Below are 21,059 nucleotides of genomic sequence, written 5' to 3'. Positions count from 1 at the left end.
ATCAAGACGGAAACTATTTGGTCATTTTTGTTCTGTTTTAAAGCATTTTATTGAATGTTATCCATTTATGAAGATAGCTGTGTCCCCAAACTCTTTTATCAGAAGTTATTTGGGAGCGGATTAACTCCTGTTGAAGCATGTACAATAGAAGGTTTATCACATGACTTACATGCACCGTGGACCTGCATGACATTGACTGAAGCTAATTAGGGCATTTTAAAATAACATGGAACCACTGTGAAGATAGGCAACTTGGAAAATGGACATGAACCATGCGTTTACTGTTACTGGAAGAGATGTGTACAATTTCATTTTCACTCACACAAACATTCATACTATCATACATATTATGGTGCGGGCCAATACCCTTAAATATCGAGTTACACTGATATGCATGATGTAGTTTGAAAACGCATATTAAAAAAAAGGGGGAAATATCCTGTACGGTTTGTTTTCTAGTGTTGGTTATGATATTAAAGCAGGCAATCAAACTTGGAAAGTAAAAACTGTCATGTGATAGCACCCCTACAGATTATACTCAAGAATGGATCCAACAAATATCCTTCTAAAGGAGAAAAATCTATTATGGTGATAAAAATAAGAGTATAGTGTAAATATATATATATTGGTATATATTTCTTTTTTCCTAGCAGTATTTACACAAATATATAGTAAATGATGCAGTGTACCATGGTCCTGCATGTTCCTTGGTAGTATTTGCTCTGGATTTGGTCTGTAAAGCAAAATGCTGTCCCGATGAACTAAATGAATTAAAAAAAAAAAAAAAAAAAGGCCCGACACAATCCAAGTCAATTCTTGAGTCTCCTGTGCTGCATGGGAATGGGAGACCCATTTCTGACATCATGACAAACTTCTATGCCTTATAACAGAAAGTCTCCTGTAAACTTAATTCCACCAAGAACCGGGAAGTGGCTGCACACTGCAGTCCTTTCAATCCAACAAGTACTCTGGGGCGTCTCCAAGCTCCTATCTCATCAAGCAGCAATGGTCCTTAGCTTCATCTCTGGGAATGTAGGGGAAGAGTCCACAACCCCAGGAAGCAGGGAGCAGAGGAAATGTCAACGTGTGTCTCTGTGGAGATGAGGTATCAGCGTTTCTTGATGGCTGCCCCGTTAGAATGGGGAGGGAGCTTTGGAAGACAAGGCTCCTCAGCACCGGCATCATGGGAGAAGACCGAGTCCTCGCCTGAAGAGCAAGTGGAGCTGCGAGTCTCAGGGTAGTTGGGAGAGTATTGATCCAAGGGCACAGATAGCTCCAAATACTCCTGTATGGAGGAAAGACAAAATTTATGAACATGCATGGCTGCTGCTTTGTGATGAAGAAAGGACTGACCTGGTTGGATGTCATGGCCAAACACCGGTCCAGGTCCTCAACAAGCTGCTTGAATGTGGGCCTGTGGGAGGGCACAGCATGCCAGCAGTCTCTCATCATCATGTACCTGCATGATGTCAAATTGGTGAGATTTACCACAAACAGTCATCTTGGCGTGTTAATTTCATGGAAAAACACATCAGATTACAGTAAAATAATTGGCTCAAAGGGAAACAGTGAAATAGCTTTTGAGTGACATTGAATCCATTTTGCCCATGTTTACAGCTGAAAGTCCACGTCCATGTGTGATCCAAATATTTTTGCATTGAAAAATGCTAACTGATGTTTCCAAAACAATGAGAATTTTCAATGCAGCGTATACTGTAGCAATTAATGAACACCTCACTCACACTAGAGCAGAACAAATTTTGAAGAAAAAAACAAGTTTGTTAATCTGTTGGCTCGGTAAAAGACAATTCCTTCTTTCATGGAGGATGACCTGAGAATGATGGATGTACAGTGCCATTTTCATTAAGGGCTGGGCTGTTTTGTAGTGTTTTGAAGTAATACATTTCTCAAATGTGCACCTTTATCCTAAAATGCAACAATAAATGAATGCTGTATATCCTGAACAGTTTTTTTTTTTTTTTTTTCGCACACTCGCAGTTACTTTGTGATCTAACTAACAGAGATCAATACATAAACTTCAGGTGACCCGAGAAGGTAGAAAATGGTCTCCACTGTTTTTGGATTTGTTGCAGACATTCATGGGGAAAATGCCAGATGAAGTCATTATATCCTTACAGCTCATGAGTGCATGTGGAAGGCTTGTCCATGCGGTGACCCTCCTTCAGCAGCTTAAACAGTTCTTCCACAGGGACGCCAGGGTAAGGAGAGCCTCCCAAGGTAAAGATTTCCCAAAGCAGAACGCCAAATGACCAGCTGTGAAAAAGCACCAAAAAATTTGCAGTTTTCGCCATACTCCATCTGGATGGAATTTAAAAAAAACAAAAAAGTCTTTGATATGATACTCACACATCACTTTGGTGAGTGTATATTCGGTCAAATAATGCTTCAGGAGCCATCCATTTGACTGGTAAACGGCCCTGTGGGCGAAAAAGTATGTCCTGAAAGGGCCACTGTTATGAAATGCATGATTTTTAGAATGTTATTAATGAAAAAACGGCAGCCGACATGGGTCCATGCGTTTTTTCACCACAAAACATGATTTTGACGTATACAGCTTTCTGTAACTCCTGCCATGAAAATCCTCTCAAGGGATTCGTTTTTGAGAAGAAGAAGGAAGTGACGTACACGGCGGGACCGCCCTCAAGTGGACTCGTTTGTTTACATTAGTTTTAGCTCCAGGAAGGTAGCTCGTTGTTCCTTCGTATTAGCGAAAATGCCGGCTCATTGCATTGCTGGACATTGCTTGAACACTCGGGAGAATGGATTTAGCCTTCATAAGTTTGCAAGAGACCCGGGTGCACGGGTGGAGAGGACGAGAGCTTCGTGGATTCCAAATGACAGGTAGGTGTGTATACAGGTACAAAAAAAATAATAGTTTGGGGCGGACCACGTAATCGTTCTCTCATAACATAATAAAAGATCCGCGTCCGTATGACAGGCGTGCTAAATGTGTTGATGTGCGCGTCAGGCTCGCGGACAGCGGCGGCTCTGAAGAACGCTGCTGACAATGCCGCACTCAGCCGCGTGCGACGACAACGCAGTAAAGCGCCCCGGCTAGACGGTGTTGTTAATCACATACTGCGGCAGCTATGAACAACGCGCTAAAGCAGCCTGGCTTGGGTCTGAGGTAAGCCACCTCGGCTCCGAAAATGAGCCACCCCGGCCGGCTGCGATGAGCCGCGATATCTTATCTCCGCCACGGAAGTGGATCAGACGGGGAGGTGGTTTGGCTGTGATCACATATCATCTGAATATGGCTCAAAACATTAGGGTAATATTGCCCTGGTAACCTCACTCGGTTGTGTGATGTTCTCTTCTTTGAAAAGTGCTTCCGTGTCTGAAGGGGCGTGTCCTACAGTTGGGGCCACAACGTGTTTTCAATGACGAATATCTGGGGTGACGCCACGGACAGGGAATGAAGCCAATATGCCGACCACTTGGATGTTGTCAAATGACATTTCCGCAACTTTGCGCATGGATGACGCGCTCTCCGCTCATCTTTATTTTTTCGTATAGACATTGAAGTGAATAATGTTATATGTATTTTTCATTACAATATCGTTTTTGAATGTTTATAGGGATAACACTTGGACCTTTCAAAGCTGTTCATGCACATCAAATTCATTCATTCACTGAAGTAATTCTCCAAAAAGACAAAACTACTCACATTGGTGGTCTTCTTGTAGTAGTCAATGTGGTGTATGTCTCTAGCCAGGCCAAAATCAGCTATTTTCATTACATTGTCCTCAGTTACCAAAACATTACGAGCAGCAAGATCTCTGTGGATGCACTGTATGGATGGAGTGTAGGGGGGGTTATTGAAAATAAACATTTCTAAAGCAGTTCAGTGAAATACTGTTTTTGCAGTCTGGTCTGGTTGTGATACCTTCTTGGAAGCCAGGTACTCCATGCCCCGGGCCACTTGATAGGCACAGGACACCAGGTCTTTGATGGACATGTTCTCAACAGGAACCTGGTCTGGATTGTAACAGTACTCCATGCCTGGAGGGCGCCGTGCACGCAAGAACTCCCTCAAATTGCCCTTGGATGCATACTCCACAATCACATGCAAAGGACCTACAGAAAAATGGGCATCGTAATGTGTGGAATACAAAAATATTTGTTTATATATATATATCAACATCATTTAAGTTAACTTGAACATCTGCTGTAGAGTGCACAATAAGTTACACAAATTAGAACCCTTTTGTAAGTATAAGTACAGCACAGTAGTACACGTACAGTATAATGTTTACAATCTCTCCAGTGACATTCAGGAAAATGAAGATAAATTTTACCTTTTGGCAGGGGTGGTTAAAAATGACATGAATTGCTATTGTACATGCCAACTTTTACTCAAGATAATTTTTTTTGCCAGAACAGCTCAGTAACTCTTGCATGTTAGCGAGAGACTTACCATCCTGTGTGCAGGCTCCCAGCAGATTTATGATATTCTTGTGTTTCCCAATGATCTTCATCATTTCCATCTCTGAAATCAGGTCCGACAGGTCTTTCTCTGTGGCGTCAGCTGTATGCATATCACAAATACAGTACATAACGTAAGGGATCAATCCATGTACCACTTAGAAAATAATTAACATTTTCTGAACCAAGCATACAGTTTATTACACATCATCTGACAATTCAAGATCTTATTCAAGACAAGGAATTCTGTTTTAGTTAAATCCCCATTATTACCATTTGAACCTTTTATAGTTTGTGATTCTACAGGCAACAGGACATGTTCAACCTAACCTCTGTTACAGACAATACAAAATGGTAAACATTACTGTATTTGCTATTTGTCTAGTCATGCTCTACTTTGGCTATATGCTTATCTCCACAATGACATCAGTGCGTTTATCAAGTTTTTTTTTTTTTTTTTTTTCTTTCTTTCTTTTTTTTTTTTTTAAAGATTATTTGGTTGTTAAAAAAATGGTGTCCCACAAGGCTCCACTTGAGGAACCATCGATCATTTCACATTTGAGACAGAGTCCTGGGATGCACATCATGGAAATGAGTCCCAGCCCTGTAACAGAGAATCCCTGAAACTAAATCCAGATACAGCGCAGTAATCCTCTGCTACATCGTGATTCTTGCATCACAATCCCACTGAAATGCAGATTTTTATTCCAGTTGTTACTCTTTCACCTTTTTCCTGTTTCTACAATATTATTATCTCATGCTCTTGCTCTCTCAAGAGATTGTCTTACCATGAGAGCAAATTTTTCAAATACATTATTTCCAAAAGAGTTGTTAAAAAAGTAGCTGTTTTTTTTATGCCACTGATACAATGAAAACAAAGGATAATGAAGACATTTTACAAATTCTGCCGATAATCTAACGTATGAGCACAATTGGTTAACATTCTTTCATTTACTAAATAAAAGTAGGGCTGCATTTCACAATAAGAGCAAGTAAATGTACATGTTCAAATAAGTGCTGATCTGATGAAAATTAGGTCTGAGTTGGCAATCTTGACACAACAGTGACGTGTCAAGTTTACACGTTTTAGAGAATACGTTTGTTCAAAACCTTTTACTTGATTCTTAATGGTGTAATATATGGACTTTTAATAAGCGCTCGCGCTGGGAACTTGCACACCACAGCTGAGAAGTACAAACAAAAATGACTGCCTGTTCCATTTTAAGAGCCATTTGTTCCAAATTTTCTCTCCCATTGTCTGTTTCTCCATCTTCAATTTAAGTCACAAGCTCTCTCTCTCTCTCTCTCTCTCTCTCTCTCTCTCTCTCTCTCTCTCTCTCATGTCCCTAAAATGTCCCAGCTGTTTGTTTCTATGGTGCCATAATGAAAACTGATCGAGTCTGGGTAAAAAAAAAAAAAAAAGTCTCATGTCCATTGTATTTATGAAATGATTGGCTCCTGATTAGCTGGCACAAACATATGACTCGTGCTTTTACTGGAGAATGATTCGCTAAAGCACTTCAGCTCTTTTAAGGAGCTGGGTCAAAAAAAAAGTTTGCATGGTTTAAATAAAGTGTGTTCAAATGATAAATATCCACTTTGTTAGCTCCCTGCAATATAAATACACAGTAATTCTTTTGCGCTTCACTGCATTACGTTTTCTTTCAAGCCCCCCCCCCCAAAAAAAAGCCAAATCAGCTTACAGTATTTACTATATTACGGGAAGGCGCATTGATACAAGGTGACATCCCCGCCGTGACATCTGGACCAATGAAGCAAAATAAAAATAAAAAAAAAAAAAAAAAAGGAAATTCAGATCGGCTTTTTGAAGCTGATTGGCTGTGCATCGTTGAAGCCCCACCCAGCAACTCTCTCGCCCTCCCTTGTCCTTTCTAGCCACCATTTTCTATGCTGTTATACTGTGTGCTCAATAGCCTCTCTAGTTCACAATGCCACCAAAGCGCTGTGCTGATGTTAAAACTTCCCCCGAAGCACGCAAGTAGATGAGGAAGATGGGAAATGAGAGGATTATTTGAAATGGGAGCTACGTTCGCTTTGTGGAAAACTGATTGCAGAAAAATGGCCTGGTGACAATGAGCAAAACGAAGATGACGATAGGCGGAAAAGTACAACTTTTGGATATGATCAAAGACGGCAGAAGTTCTGCTTTTGTGGCGTCATGTTTGCGTGAATGAATCAGCGGTGTGCTACATCAGAAATTATGTGGTAAACATCCATAAAACCACTTCAATAACTTTTAATAAGGAAGCGGAATGCCTGATGATGAACGTCAAGCTGCAATGAGGGATTCTCCCCCTCAAGGATGAGGCCTTTCGGCAAACAAAGGTTGGTTTGAAAAATTTCCAAAGCATTACACCCTCAGAAATGTGCAACAATATGGTACGAGCTGTCAAGTTGAACAATTGTGTTGACGGTGTTATGTCCTTGTACAGGGTGTTGGATAAAATAGATTAATTGTACGTCATCAAGATGGTGCCTACCAGTGTGGCAGCCTGCAGCACTTTCTCCCTGGTAGTGTTTACGTTTGTGTGTTTTTCTGGTCGTCTCGGGACTCCAGTACACAAGAGAGGACTTGCTAACCATCATAGTCTTGACAACTCTCACCAAGTCACCAAATCTTTTTCTGGAGTTACTCATTGGCGCGCACTTCAAAGTTTCTCGTCAATGGCGACGGAGGGGGACCTGAGGTGGTACACAAGTTCAATTGCAGAAGAGGGGACATCGACGAGCGCTTCAGTCCATTTATCTTGCGAACAAATGCTCCCTATCCAAAAAAAATGGATGAACTTTAGCTTCTGATCAAAGCCTGTAAAGACTTTGAATGTTCTGCTGCCCTGTGCTTCACCGAGACTTGGCTTTGTGGACGATCAATGAAAAATGGTGCAGGGACGTTCCACTCAGCACACACTGCAGCCCACTTTTAGAGTCATTTTTGAACTGTGAGCAGTTTCATTCTTTCATTCTCGTAAGTGGGTAGGATAGGTTTACATTCCACCTCAAGCTAGGATGAACGCAGCACTAATGCTCGCCGAGCAGGTAAACAAAATTGAGAAAAAACACCCAGATTCACTGCTCATTATCTGAGGAGATTTTACCACAACTAAACTTAACCACAAACTCCTTAAATGTAAGCAGCACGTATATTGTCCGACGAGGGTAAATAACACTCTAGACCACTGCATATTGTGCAATTCCCCGTGCACCCATTTGCTCCTCTGATCACTGCTTGCTCTACTTAATACCTACATAGAGGCAACCACTTTAAGTGTGCAAAGCCTTTGGCTGCTTTGACTGCACAGACTGGAGTGTCTTGAGAATTCAGCACGCAGCCTAGATGAATTCACGGATATTGTTACTGCATATGTCAGTTTCTGTGAGGAAGTGTGTGTACGAACAAAAATTTTTCACTCGTTCAATAACAACAAGCCGTGGTTTTCAGCTAAACTTGGGCAACTCCGCCAGGCCAAAGAGATTGCATATCGTAGGGGGGACAATGCAGCCCTATAGTGGCACAAGCCAGTGCAATCTGTAGGCCGGTCCCAAGCCCGGATAAATGCTGAGGGTTGCGTCAGAAAGGGCATCCAGTGTAAAACTGTGCCAAAACAAATATGAGCGTTCATCTAAAGAATCCCATACCGGATCGGTCATGGCCCGGATTAACAACACCCCCCCGGCACTGCTAACCTGCAGGGCGTTGGTAGGAATTCAGCTACTGTGGGTCAAGAAGAGGAGGAAATCGGATTCGTTGGCACAAGAAGAAGAGGAATGCACAGAGCCGACAACTGAGTGTAGGGACTTTCAATGTTGGGACTATGATGAGAAAAGCTCAAGAGTTGGTTGAGATGATGATTAGGAGAAAGGGTGATATATTGTGCATCCAAGAGATCAGGTCGAAAGGTAGTAAGGCTAAAAGTTCAGGAGCAGGGTTTAAATTATCTTACCATGGAGTAGATGGGAAGAGAAATGGAGTTGGGGTTATTTTAAAAGGAAGAGCTGGCTAAGAATGTCTTGGAGGTAAGAAGTGTATCAGATAGAGTGATGAGGCTGAAGTTTGAAATTGAGGGTATTATGTAGAATGAGATTAGCAGCTATGCCCCACAGGTAGGATGTGACAGAGTTTGAAGAAAAATTCTGGAAGGAAGTAGATGAAGTACTTCTGAGCATCCCACACAGAGAGAGAGAGAGTTGTGATTGGTGCAGATTGTAATGGACATGTTGGTGAAGGAAACAGGGGCGATGAAGACGTGATGGGTAAGTACGGCATCCAGGAAAGGAAGTTTGAGGGACAGATGGTGGTGGAGTTTGCAAAAAGGATGGAAATGGCTGTAGTGAACACTTATTTTCCAGAAGAGGCAGGAACATAGAGTGACCTATAAGGAGGTAGAAGCACGCACTTGGATTATATTTTGTGCAGATGATGTAATCTGAAGGAGGTTACTGACTGTAAAGTAGTGGTAGGGGATAGTGTATCTTGACAGCGTAGGATGGTGGTGTGTCGGATGACTATGGTGGTGGGTAAGAAGATTAAGATGACAAAGGAAGATCAGAGAACCAGGTGGTGGAAGCTGACAAAGGAAGAATGGTGTGCGGCTTTTCGGAAAGAGGTGAGACAGACTCTCAATGGACAGGAGGAGCTCCTGGAAGACTGGACTACTACAGCCAAGGTAATCAGAGAGACACCCAGAAGAGTACTTGGTGTGTCTTCTGGCAAGAAAGGGGATAAGGAGACTTGGTGGAGCCCCAAAATACAGGAAGTCATGCAAGGAAAGACGTTAGCGAAGAAGAAGTGGGACACTAAGAGGACTGAGGAGAGGTGAAAGGAATACAATGAGATGCGACGTAGGGCAAAGGTAGAGGTGGGAAAGACTAAACAAGAGGCATATGATGACATGTACATGAGGTTGGACACGAAAGATGAAGAAAAGGATCTCTAAATATTGGCCATACAGAGGGATAGATATGGGAAGGATGTGCAGGAGGTAAGGGTGATTAAGGATAGAGATGGAAATGTGTTGACTGGTGCCAGTAGTGTACTAAATAGATGGAAAGAATACTTCGAGAAGTTGATGAATGAGGAAAGAGAAAGAAGGAAGACTAGAAGAGGCACATGTGAAGGGCCAGGAAGAGACAATGATTAGTAAGGGGAAGTTAGAAAGCGACTACAATGAATGACAAATAGAAAGGCAGTTGGTCCTGATGACGTACCTGTGGAGGTATAGAAGCAATTTGGGGAGGTGGCTGTGGAGTTTTGACCAACTTATTCAACAGAATACTATAGCCAGGGGGGAGTGTGCGAGTTCCCATTTTTAAGAACAAAGGCGATGTTCAGAGCTGTGGGAACTATAGAGGAATAAAGATGATTAGCCACAGAATTAAGTTATGGGAAAGAGTAGTAGAGGCGAGACTCGGGACAGAATTATCTGCGAGCAACAGTATGGTTTCATGCCTAGAAAGAGTACCACAGATGCATTATTTGCCTTGAGGATGCTAGTGGAGAAGTACAGAGAAGCTCAGAAGGAGCTAGAATGTGTCTTTTTGGATCTAGAGAAACCCTATGACAGAGTACCAAGAGTGGAACTGTGGTACTGCATGCATAAGTCTGGTGTGGGGGAGAAATATGTTAGAATAGTAGTACAGGATATGTATGATCGCAGCAGAATAATGGTGAGATGTGCTCTAGGTGTGACAGAAGAATTTAAGGTGGAGGTGGGACTGCATCAAGGATCAGCTCTGAGTACCTTCCTGTTTGCTATGGTCATGGATAGGCTGACAGATGAGGTTAGACTGGAATCACCTTGGACTATGATATTGTGATATGCAGTGAAAGCAGGGAGCAGGTGGAGGGTCAATTAGAAAGATGGAGGCATTCACCGGAAAGGAGAGAAATAAAGATTAGCTGAAGTAAAACAATATATGTGCGTGAATTAGAGAGGTGGAGGGGGAAGAGTGAGGCTCCGGGGAGAAGAGATAGCGAGGGTGGATGACTTCAAATACTTCGGGTCAGCAATCCAGAGCAATAGTGAGTGTGATAAGGAAGTGAATAAATGGGTCCCAGCAGGTTGGAATAGCTGGCGGAAGGTGTCTGTTGTGTTATGTGACAGAAGACTCTGCTCGGATGCAGGCCAAGTTTATAAAGCAGTGGTGAGGCCAGCCATGATGTACGGATTACAGACAGTGGCACTGAAGAGACAACAGGAAGCAGAACCAGAGATTGCGGTGATTAAGATGTTGAGGTTCTCTCTGGGAGTGAGCACGTTAGATAGGATTAGAAATAAGATCATTAGAGGGACAGCAAAGTTGGATGTTTTGGAAACAAGGTTCGAGAGAGCAGTCTTCGATGTTTTGGACATGTCCAGAGGTGAGAGAGTGAGTACGTTGGTAGAAGGGTGCCGAGGATGGGACTGCCAATATTTTGTAGATTATCGCACGATTCATCACTTTTGCACAATTGTCATTGCACAGGTCTATAACGGGAACCGCGAACGGGTAAAGGCACTCTGTGCAAGCTTAACACGATGTGGGCCGTTGACACACTGATGTCTTCCCTGTTCTAAATGAAGAAGACTCAGCATCTAACACATCCGTGACTCTTCTAAGGAATCGTTCCTATTAACTGAATGTCTCTTGTTCTTTGTTCTAGTTTGTTTGTTCTTTGATCTGAATGTTGTACTAGGGTGGCACTGACTGCCGGGGAAAAATTCCTCGTGTGTTGTTACACAATTAGCCAATAAAGCTGATTCTGATGAAGTTATCTCATATTTGCTCTCTTGTTTTACTTTTAATGCTCTTTTGCTATGCTTAACACGTGTATGCTTACATTTACTTGCATTTGCTTTGTTTGCTTACGGTTGCTTTATTTATTGAATCATGGTTGCTTTATCACGTTTGCTGTTTGTTACATTTCGGACCACCTTAAGGAAATAAAACATGAGGATTCATGGAGATCTGACCAGAAAGAGAGAGACACATCCCCAAAAGTTCCTCTTTTTGAAGGAGGGGGGTTGCCTTAACACACAAAGGAAGTTACATCGCTACAGTGTGTTGGGGCTATTCGGTTAATTTGTTTCGGTTCGTACCATTTCACATGTGAGTTAACCGACCTATTTTATTGTTTCATTCACCCAATTGACTTCTCTGAAAATCCGCGGAATTTAGGCTGAGGTCTGGCGTGGGGGGAAGTGTCGATTGTGAAAGCCTCCTCTGCACAGTATAATCTTAATCGAACTGTTGCAATGAGCTGACTGGTCATTTATTTAAATTGTTAAGACACTTTTATTCGCCGCAACTGTTGGGCACAAGCACGTCTTCATGCATATTCTTCATTGGTTTATGCCACTTTCTTCTTCATGGTCACCGGACTATCGGCATCAAAACTTTTTTTTGCCACAACACTTTCGTCATGTCTTTTCTCTCCCTCTCTTCTCAATTCAGCGTTGCATTTTGCAACTGCTGCCTTCCCACTCATCACTCAAACAGTTCACGTCCATTCATCTGTGTTGTCTCTAATAAGTCACTTCTTGCTTCCGTTTTTGTGGTAAACCCAATTTGCAGTTTTGCTTTTCAATATATTTTGGTGCACAAAATGGAAATTTTGATCCACAAACTGTAATTTGAGACAACTTAATCCGAGCCTTCGCATAGATACGTAGGTGAGCCAAGTTGTGCATCATTCTCAATGATTTTTGCGACACTGATCATTTTTCTGATCCTATTCATATTTATTTTACATTTTCCTTTTAAAACCCATCACTGTCATCTGTATGGTCCACTAAACTGGCTACAAGCATATTTAGGATGTCCCTTTTACTGGCTGCAATGAGTCTTTAAATGTTTTCACTTTGATTGTCCTCCTTTCAAGAATCACTGGTTCCAAGCAGAGTTACTCCCCCTTTATTAATTCCATTCGACATTTCCAGTTCTGTTATTTTACCATTCCCAGAATTTTAAAATAAATTGGTTGCAGATAATTAAATTACAATGCTCCATCTAATTGGAATAATCTCCCTGACTCAGAGTAACCAATTAGCTATTTCCATTGTTTTAGTGTATTTATTGCTGTATCGTGTTTTGAATTTCTTTGTTCCTCCTTTGAAATATTTTGCACTGTCACTGAATGATCATGTCACTGTCACACAGATCAACTCACTGTTCAGGCTATTATGATGAATATATCAAGTGTTTGGCTCACTGTTTCCAATTGTGTTGTGTCATAAGGGAGCAAAAGTGGGTGGGATTGGCTGACAAAGCTAATTTGCTTTTTTGTCTGTAACACATTTTCTAATTCTGTAACTCTTTATGTTCTCTATGTTGTATTTGTATTGTACTTTGATGAGATGCTACATCTCAAGGGATTATCCTTAAATAAAATCAAATATAAGAGGGATTACTTACACTTCAACATCTTCACAGCAACTTTTGTCACACGATTTGGCTTCTCTTTGTCGAGACCCAGAGCCTCTCCCATCACCACCTGACCAAAGCAGCCTTCGCCCAGGGGCTTCCCAAGAATGAGTCTGGAAGCAAGGCACAAAAACAATGCTCTACATGCCAGTGCTGCAATAACATCGATATTTTAAAACGCTATACTTTCCTTTCAAACCACTCTGATTCATGGAGTCCCTTACCAAGCTCACTTAGAACTTGTGAAGCATTCTAAAAAGCTATGAACCTGGACTTCACTATGTCTTACATCAATGACTCTTGGATGCAAATTCTTGCATCCTCAGACAAAGAAAAATTCATGGACTGACATGGTTGAGAACATGAAGGTACTACTGAAAAAGGCCAGAGGGCAGGACTTGTATAGACAACCCATAATTCTACAATTCACACTTGCGTTCATCCCTATGGGTAATTAAATCCTCAAACCTCAGAACTGTTAAGCAGTTGAGCGAACCATCATTGTTGCGTTGTTCAGCCACCATCATTATTTACAATATAATTTTTGATAATCAGAAAAAAAACAGTCAAATTTTATTGATTCATTTGGAAAACATACAACAATAGCATAGGTTTAATGAATTGAAACAGTGTACACATAACAGTTTCTCAAACCAACACTGTGCTTCACTGCGAAGAATTGTGACCCCCTTTGAAAGGATGCTGAAAAGTGGCACAATATCGGTTGGATATTTTAAGACCCTTTGGAATGGAAGGCTATAAAAAAGAAGTACCGTACCAAATCAAACTGACAGTGCAGCTTGGTGGAAAGGGGATTTTACAGCTTTAATGACAAAAAAGATAAATTTCTTTAGTATATACCGATCTCGTGGAAGCTCCCAGCGGGGGTCTTGAGGTAGTTCATATTCAGACACCCCTGTCAACATTGGCGAACCGCTGGAGGAAAGGCGAGAAGGCCGAACCAACATCACACCAGAGTGGATGGAGGAACTTGAGTCCACAGATACCTGAGATAAAGAACTCTGACATTATTCCCCTCATAATGAAATGGACACAGATAACATCTTAAACTAAGCCAAGAACAGTGGAAAAAAATTATCTAGCTCATATTGAAATAAACTGGAATATTGGGCTCAGGAAGAACACTATACCTACCCAATACAAGACTTGGACTCTTCACAATCTCTATGGAAGCATGCTTTTTAGTAGAATTAAAGAGTCAATAGACACTCATACTGATAAGAGCAAAAGGGGAATTTTGAGAGAAAGGAGAGTAAAGGGTAAAAATGCTCCAAACCCCCTATCTACTTTCTGTTACCTGTCTGCGTAGAGGGATGCTTTTAGCCAGTTTGTGGACAGCCAGCTGACTGTTGAAGTCACTCTTCTTGGATGAGGTGCGAATCTTCACAATAATTACGATAGCAACCATGACTGCGATGAAGAAGAAGCCCACACAGTATATGACCACCTCCAGATAAGTGTGGTTGGCCGGAGGATAGTGTGGGACAGCTAAATGGAAGGGGTGGCATGGTAAAAGGGGCAGGGGGGTTGAATCGGCTGTTACAAATGAACTGGACACAGGTAAGCATAACGAAATACACCCATGCTCCCTTGCAGCTATCAATCAAGAAAAAAACAAAAAAAAACAGGATCCACATACATACAGTGAGTACAGAAAGTATACAGACCTCCTTAAAATTTTCACTCCTTATCTTGCAACTATTTGAAATCTTTGAAATTAATATTTTTTTTTCCTCAATATATATACAATACCCCAAATCGACAGAAAAAAATTAATCATTGAAAATTTAGAAATTTATTAAAAAGGAAACGCTAAAATATCACAAACCAATAACCATTCAGAACCTTTGCTATGACACTCATATTTAACACAGTGTCCATTTCTTCTGCTTATCCTTGAGATGATTTTACACATTCACTCCAGTGCAACTGTGTTTGAGTACACTAACTGGACTTGAAAGCCACACACCTGTCTGTGTGACTTTCGTTGGAGGCACGGTGGAGCAGCTGTAGAGCATTGGCCTCACAGTTCTGAGGAATAGGGTTTAAATCCCAGCCCTGCCAGTGTGGAGTTTTCGTATTCTTCCTGTGCCTGCGTGGGTTTTCTCCGGGCACTCCAATTTCCTTCCACGTCCTAAAAACATACATTAATTGGAAAGTCTAAATTATCCCAACGTGTGATTGTGAGTGCTACTGTTGTCTGTCTATATGTCCCTTGCGATTGGCTGGCGACCAGTTCAGGGTGTACCCTGCCTCCTGCCAGATGATAGCTGGGATAGGCTCCAGCACTCCCGCGACCAACGTCAGGAAAAGCAGCTCAAAAAATGGATGGATATATATGTTTTGGGGATGTGAGAGGATACCAGAGTGTTGGGAGAAAACCCCCATAGGCACAGGCGGGGTTGAGATTTGAACCATGGTCCTCAGAACTATGAGGTCAACATTCTTAACAGTTGTTCCACCGTGCCGCCATATGTAGATGAAAGACCACACACCTGTCTATAAAAGACCTTATAGCTTACAGTACATGTCAAAGATTCACAAGGCCAAAGGAACTACTTGAAGATTAGTGTGCTGCGCAACTTTGTCCAAGGTCAGAGATATTGTTGAGAACTTTAAAGTCAGATTTGGATACAAAAAGATTTCCCAAGCTTTAAACATCTCAAGGAGCACTGTGCAAGCAATCATATTGAAATGGAAGGAGTATCAGACCACTGCAAATCTCCCAGGACCCAACCGTCCCTTCTAGACTTTCACCTCGAACAAGGAGAAGACTGATCAGAGATGCAGCCAAGAGGCCCATGGTCAATCTGGATGATCTGCAGAGATCTACAGCTGAGGCGGAAGAGTCTATCCATAGGACAACAATCAGTCGTACACTGCACAAATCTGGCCTTTATGGAAGTGTGGCAAGAAGAAAGCCATTTCTCAAAGATATCCATAAAAAGTCTTGTTTAAAGTTTGCCACAAGCCACCTGGGAGACACACCAAAACATGTGGAAGAAGGTGCTCTGGTCAAAAAAAACCAAAATCCAACTTTTTGGCCACAATGCAAAACGATATGTTTGGCATAAAATCAACACAGCTCATCACCCTGAAAACACCATCCCTACTGTCAAAAATGGTGGTGGGAGCCTCATGATTTGGGCCTGCTTTTCTTCAGTAGGGAAAGGGAAGATCGTTAAAATTGATGGGAAGACAAATGGAGCCAAATACAGGACCATTCTGGAAGAAAACCTGTTGGAGTCTGCAAAAGACCTGAGACTGGGATGGAGATTTATCTTCCAACAGGACAATGATCCAAAACATAAAGCCAAATCTACAATGGAATGCTTCACAAATATCCATCCAGCCTCACTGAGCTTGAGCTTGCAAGGAAGAATGGGCAAGAATCTCAGTCTCTTGATGTGCAAAACTGATAGAGACATACCACAAACAACTTGTAGGTGTAATTGCAGCAAAAGGTGGGGCTACAAAGTATTAATGCAAGGGGCCGAATAATGATGCACGCCTCACTTTTCAGGTTTTCATTTGTTAAAAAAGTATAACATATCCAATAAATTTTGTTCCACTTCACAATTGTGTCCCACTTGTTGTTGATTCTTGACAAAAACATTATTTTATATGTTTGAAGCCTGAAATATGGCAAATGGTTGAAAAGTTCAAGGGGAGCAAATACTTTCATAAGACACTATTAAAAACAATACCTCAATTATCTGCAAACATTTCAACAGTTCTCTTTCATTTTCCAACATAGGATGCTGTGTATCCATTGCGGGGACAAAATGAATTTAGATTATTTTACCAAAAAGCTGTATAAAACAGTGACCATTTTAATGGGTTCTTAATACTTTCCGTACTTACTGTACAACTAAGCTACTGTGTCTAAAACCAGACCCTCTGACAAAAAATTAAAAGCTTCATATTACCATGATAGTTGTCACAGCATGTGAAACCACAGATACTGAACATAAACAAGTGAATGTTCTATGTGTGAATGGCTTTATGAGGCCAACATTTTAATTTCAGCACATTTACAGTATAATTCAATCTCATTTCAAGACAATGGCTATAATTGTGTCAAGGATATGGTTGTCATACAACGCTCAGCTCCCCATCTCTCATACACGAGCACAAACTTACACTCACACACACACTCACACACATGTGCCTTTTATTTTTTAACTTTTAATGTTCTAGCGCCACAAGGCAAAAGCTCAAGTGGTTTTAATTGTAACCAAATGTGACGTGTTTTGGTGGTAGCGATACACGTGTAACAAATCAAACCAAATCAAAAGCACATATTACACAAATCTTTAGAGACAACATAAGCATGGCATTAAACTAAGTTTACTGGAGAACAAACAAAATCAGACTTTGTTTTTATCCTCCCATTTGATTAAAAAAAAAAAGACCAACATTAGTGTAAGTTATCACTAGTAGTTGCGTGCAATGGACACCACATTAGGGCACACGTTTGCTTGGGATGGGAGAGTGATATGATATTGGATGCTTCAGAATTTGATTCTGATATGTTGAGGTCATTCATCCATCCATCCATTGTCTTTACCGGTCATCCTGACAAGGGTCACGGGAGTGCTGGAGCCTATCCCAGCTGTGATCAGGCAGGGTGCAGGGGTACACCCTGGACTGGTTGCCAGCCAATTGCAGGGCACAAAGAAAACCAGCCATTCACACTCAATCACACCTTATGGTAATTTATATGGGCTCTCCCATAAAGATATGAGGAGAAGCTCTGTCATCCGAAAGGAAGTCAGAGTAGAGCCACTGCTCCTCCGCATTGACAGGAGCCAGATGAGATGGCTGGGACACCCGATTCGGATACTTTCTGTACACCTCCGTGGTGAGGTATTCTGGGCAAGTCCCACTGGGAGGAGACCGAGGCGACAGCCAAGGACACACTGGAGAGATTAAATCTCTTGGCCAGCCTGGGAATGCCTTTGGATACCCCGGAAGAGCTGAATGAACTGGTTTGGGAGAGGGAATTCCGGGCGTCCCTGCTTAAGCTATTGCCCCTGTGACCTGACCTTGGAAAAGCGTTGGGAAATGGATGAATCGATGAATGTATGTAGATACACGCATGCATGCACGCACACACACACACATTATTTACATTGGCAAAAGTATTCGCTCACTTGCTTTGACTCACATCTGAACTTGTAATCGATCGGGTTAAATACGATGTCAGTCCACTCTTTTCACCTGCAGTAAAAACAGTTTCAGCTTTTCTGGGAAGGCTGTTCTCAAAGTTTAGGAGTGTGTTCATAGGAAATTTTGACCATTCTCACAGAATTCCTTTTGTGAGGCCATATATGGATGTTGAAGGAGAGAGCCTGGGTCTCAGTCTTTGCTCAAATTGATCCCAAATATGCACTATCAGATTGAGGTCAGGACTCTGTGCATGATAGTCAAGTTTATCTACACCAGGCATCGTTATCCATGTCTTTTTTGGATCTTGCTTTCTGCACTGGTGCACCCATGTTAATAAATGGAAGAACCTGTCCCACAAATTTGTGAGTATTGAATTGTCCAAAAATATTGGCTCTTTAGTTCCACTGGATGGGAATCTGAAGGATTCAGCAGACCACGAGCTGTTGGACAATTCATTGCTCCCAACGTTGTGGAAACAGTTTGGAGATACACCCTTCTCATTCCAACATAACTATGCATTAATGAACAACGAAAGGTCCATAAAGATACTCTTGAAAAAGTATGGTGTGGATGAACTTGACCGGTCTCCACACCATCCTGATATAACACATTTGGGATGAATTAGAATGGACACAGAGCCAGGCCCTCTTGTTCAACAGTGTGTAACCGGATAAATGTGCATAAATTGTCAAAAATTCCCTATACACATTCCTGAACCGTATGGAAAACCTTTTCAGAAGAGTTAAAGCTGTAAAAGGTGGACCGGTGTAATATTAAACCATACTGATTAAGAAGTGGATTTCACCAGTTCATACTGTATGTGAGTCAAGGCAGGTAATCAAATACTTTTGGGGATTATGTGTGGGTATGTGTGTTCACGTGCGTGTAATAAAGATTAGGATTCTGTCTAACAGCCCTATATCATGGGTCCTTCCATCCCAAACCAAGTGTGCTGCTACCCACATCACCAACACCAGCAGTGCACAAGTGAGCTGCACTTGTGTTAAGAGGCTGACTGACAAGCAGCTTGAGAATTGGACAAATGCCCATTCAAACCCAAAGGAATGAGACAAAAAAGGACAAACAGCCAATTATCAGAGCCGGCCGGATGACTCCCAGAGGGAAATGACATGAGGAATACATGTCATTTAAAGCACTCGTCAAAGAAAATCAAGGCAAATTAAATGCAAACATTTCAAGAGCAGAAACGTTTGAACAGTTCAAAGTGAAATCTGAACAGGGATGCCAAACAGCTAATTTCAAAATAAATCTGGTGAATGCTATAAAGAATGTTTTTTCAAGCCCATTATCAGATTTTGTTTCTTCATTTACTATGCAAATTTTTTCCAGAATAGCTTTAAGGCAGGTCGGGACTTGTTTGGCATTCCCACACTTCACATATGCGTAGCAAGGCCCTCATAGCCATGCTGAGAGAAAAGAAATTAAGTACTACGACTTGCCTTTTCACATACTGACAGAATTTAATTATTTCAAAATCTAACAGATTTGAAGGCAGATAGACTATTATAAAGAAACATGATAGGAATTAGGATCTTTAGATACCTTCAAATACGGTCAACCATGCAGAGTGATGAGAGAACCCGATAGAATTGCCCGCCAAGCAGGTATACTCCCCAGCGTCATCAAAAGACACATTTCTCAGTTGCAGGACTTCCATTTCCTTGTCCGTGGTGTTAAGGCCAACGGTCTAGAAAAGAAAGGAAGCAGACCCAACAACAGGCCCAATAGAAAGAAAGGAACCATGAGTAAAGAATTCTTAAAGAGAAAAGTGACAGGAGAGTTTTCCTCTTCCTACATCAAACACCATTTACCCAAAAAGATACGAGCTACAGCTGAGGACCTGTCAGGGAGAGTCCCCTTCACAAAAACTGTGTTAGTGGAATAGCTACTTAGGTTGCATCGGGCTGACTAAACCCAACAGTGGACATCCCATCACCATGTTGAATACCTCAGTCTCATCTCCACATGCACAAGATAAGAAACATGGAAAACTCCACAGCAGAACAGGGCACATCTCACAATCCTGTGTCTGAAAAGTGAGCAGCATACAAATAACAGGACGTCCGTGACAGATGAGGTTGTATCGGGCTGGCGGGTTGGGGGGGGAATTCCAGACAAAGTATAAAGAATATGAGCATGTCAAGAAAAGAGGGAGCAAATTTCATGAAAGACAATGGCAGATAGACAAAAGGTAGAATGACAGGGCAGAGGAAAGATAGATTATTGAGAACATGACTAATGAAAACATGAGACTAAACACTTTCAACTGTTCTGCTGGGAGTTTTCCATAGAGTCATTTACAGTCAGGATCACTGAGGCAGGAGAGAGGGAGGGAGAAAATGGAGAGAAGGTGGGAGGAGAGAAACAGCTGAGGGCGTCCTCTGTTATACGGTCCTAGTTTTTCCAGGTGGTCTTGAGAGTGTTTCCACTGTGTAGTCCTGTACAGCTGCGTGACGTTTACCTGTGGGCTCAAATCTGGTGACACTCAGCCAAGCCGACTGATTGGCCTCCCCTATATAATTGGACACTTTACATATATATTCTCCACTGTCCTCCTCTGTGACATTGAAGAGGGTCAACAATTGAGCGTCCGAACTATTGACCCCAGAATGCTGGAAATAAAAGAATGCCATGTGCAGCTCAAACAGAGAAGAAGTTGCATGTCTTTTGAGAAAAGCGATCAAAATCACTTTTTCATATCAAAATTCTAACAGCAGCGGGGATGATTGTAGCGGTAAAAAGCGAGCTCCTACCTTGAGGATACGGACATACGGTAAGCCGTCTGCACCAACGCGACTTCCATTGACCTCAATGTGTTTTAACCACTGGATGTGAGGCTGAGGGTCACTAAATACTTTGCACTCAAACTCCACATCACTACCCACCACTGCAGTGCGATTAGCAGGCAGGCCAGCCTGCAGTATGGGCCTGTGGGGACAGCGCTCTGCAACACAACATAACATACATGTACAAACACT

At 41.8% G+C, this 21,059-nt stretch overlaps 1 protein-coding gene across 3 annotated transcripts in view; it reads right to left on the bottom strand.

The window, feature by feature from the left end:
• Positions 1 to 249: 249 nt before the first annotated feature.
• Positions 250 to 21,059, bottom strand: part of fgfr1a (fibroblast growth factor receptor 1a) — a 57,766-nt gene continuing 36,956 nt past the window's right edge. For 2 of the 3 annotated variants that reach the window (XM_061816733.1, XM_061816735.1), the window contains 12 exons: positions 20,835 to 21,025; positions 19,624 to 19,768; positions 14,180 to 14,376; positions 13,729 to 13,874; positions 12,859 to 12,980; positions 4,439 to 4,549; positions 3,908 to 4,098; positions 3,689 to 3,811; positions 2,368 to 2,438; positions 2,137 to 2,274; positions 1,354 to 1,459; positions 250 to 1,285 (listed from right to left, as the gene is read on the bottom strand). In XM_061816733.1, coding sequence (XP_061672717.1) covers positions 1,109 to 1,285; positions 1,354 to 1,459; positions 2,137 to 2,274; positions 2,368 to 2,438; positions 3,689 to 3,811; positions 3,908 to 4,098; positions 4,439 to 4,549; positions 12,859 to 12,980; positions 13,729 to 13,874; positions 14,180 to 14,376; positions 19,624 to 19,768; positions 20,835 to 21,025 — 1,718 coding nt within the window. In that variant the 3' untranslated portion in view covers positions 250 to 1,108. The remainder of the gene's footprint in view (positions 1,286 to 1,353; positions 1,460 to 2,136; positions 2,275 to 2,367; positions 2,439 to 3,688; positions 3,812 to 3,907; positions 4,099 to 4,438; positions 4,550 to 12,858; positions 12,981 to 13,728; positions 13,875 to 14,179; positions 14,377 to 19,623; positions 19,769 to 20,834; positions 21,026 to 21,059) is intronic. The other variant, XM_061816734.1, reaches the window with a different exon arrangement.

The sequence above is a fragment of the Syngnathoides biaculeatus genome, chromosome 4 (genome assembly GCF_019802595.1).
Source record: "Syngnathoides biaculeatus isolate LvHL_M chromosome 4, ASM1980259v1, whole genome shotgun sequence".
Classification (NCBI taxonomy): Eukaryota; Metazoa; Chordata; class Actinopteri; order Syngnathiformes; family Syngnathidae; genus Syngnathoides; species Syngnathoides biaculeatus.
Note: the sequence above shows the minus strand (reverse complement) of the source record. Positions and strands in the feature narration are given on the sequence as shown.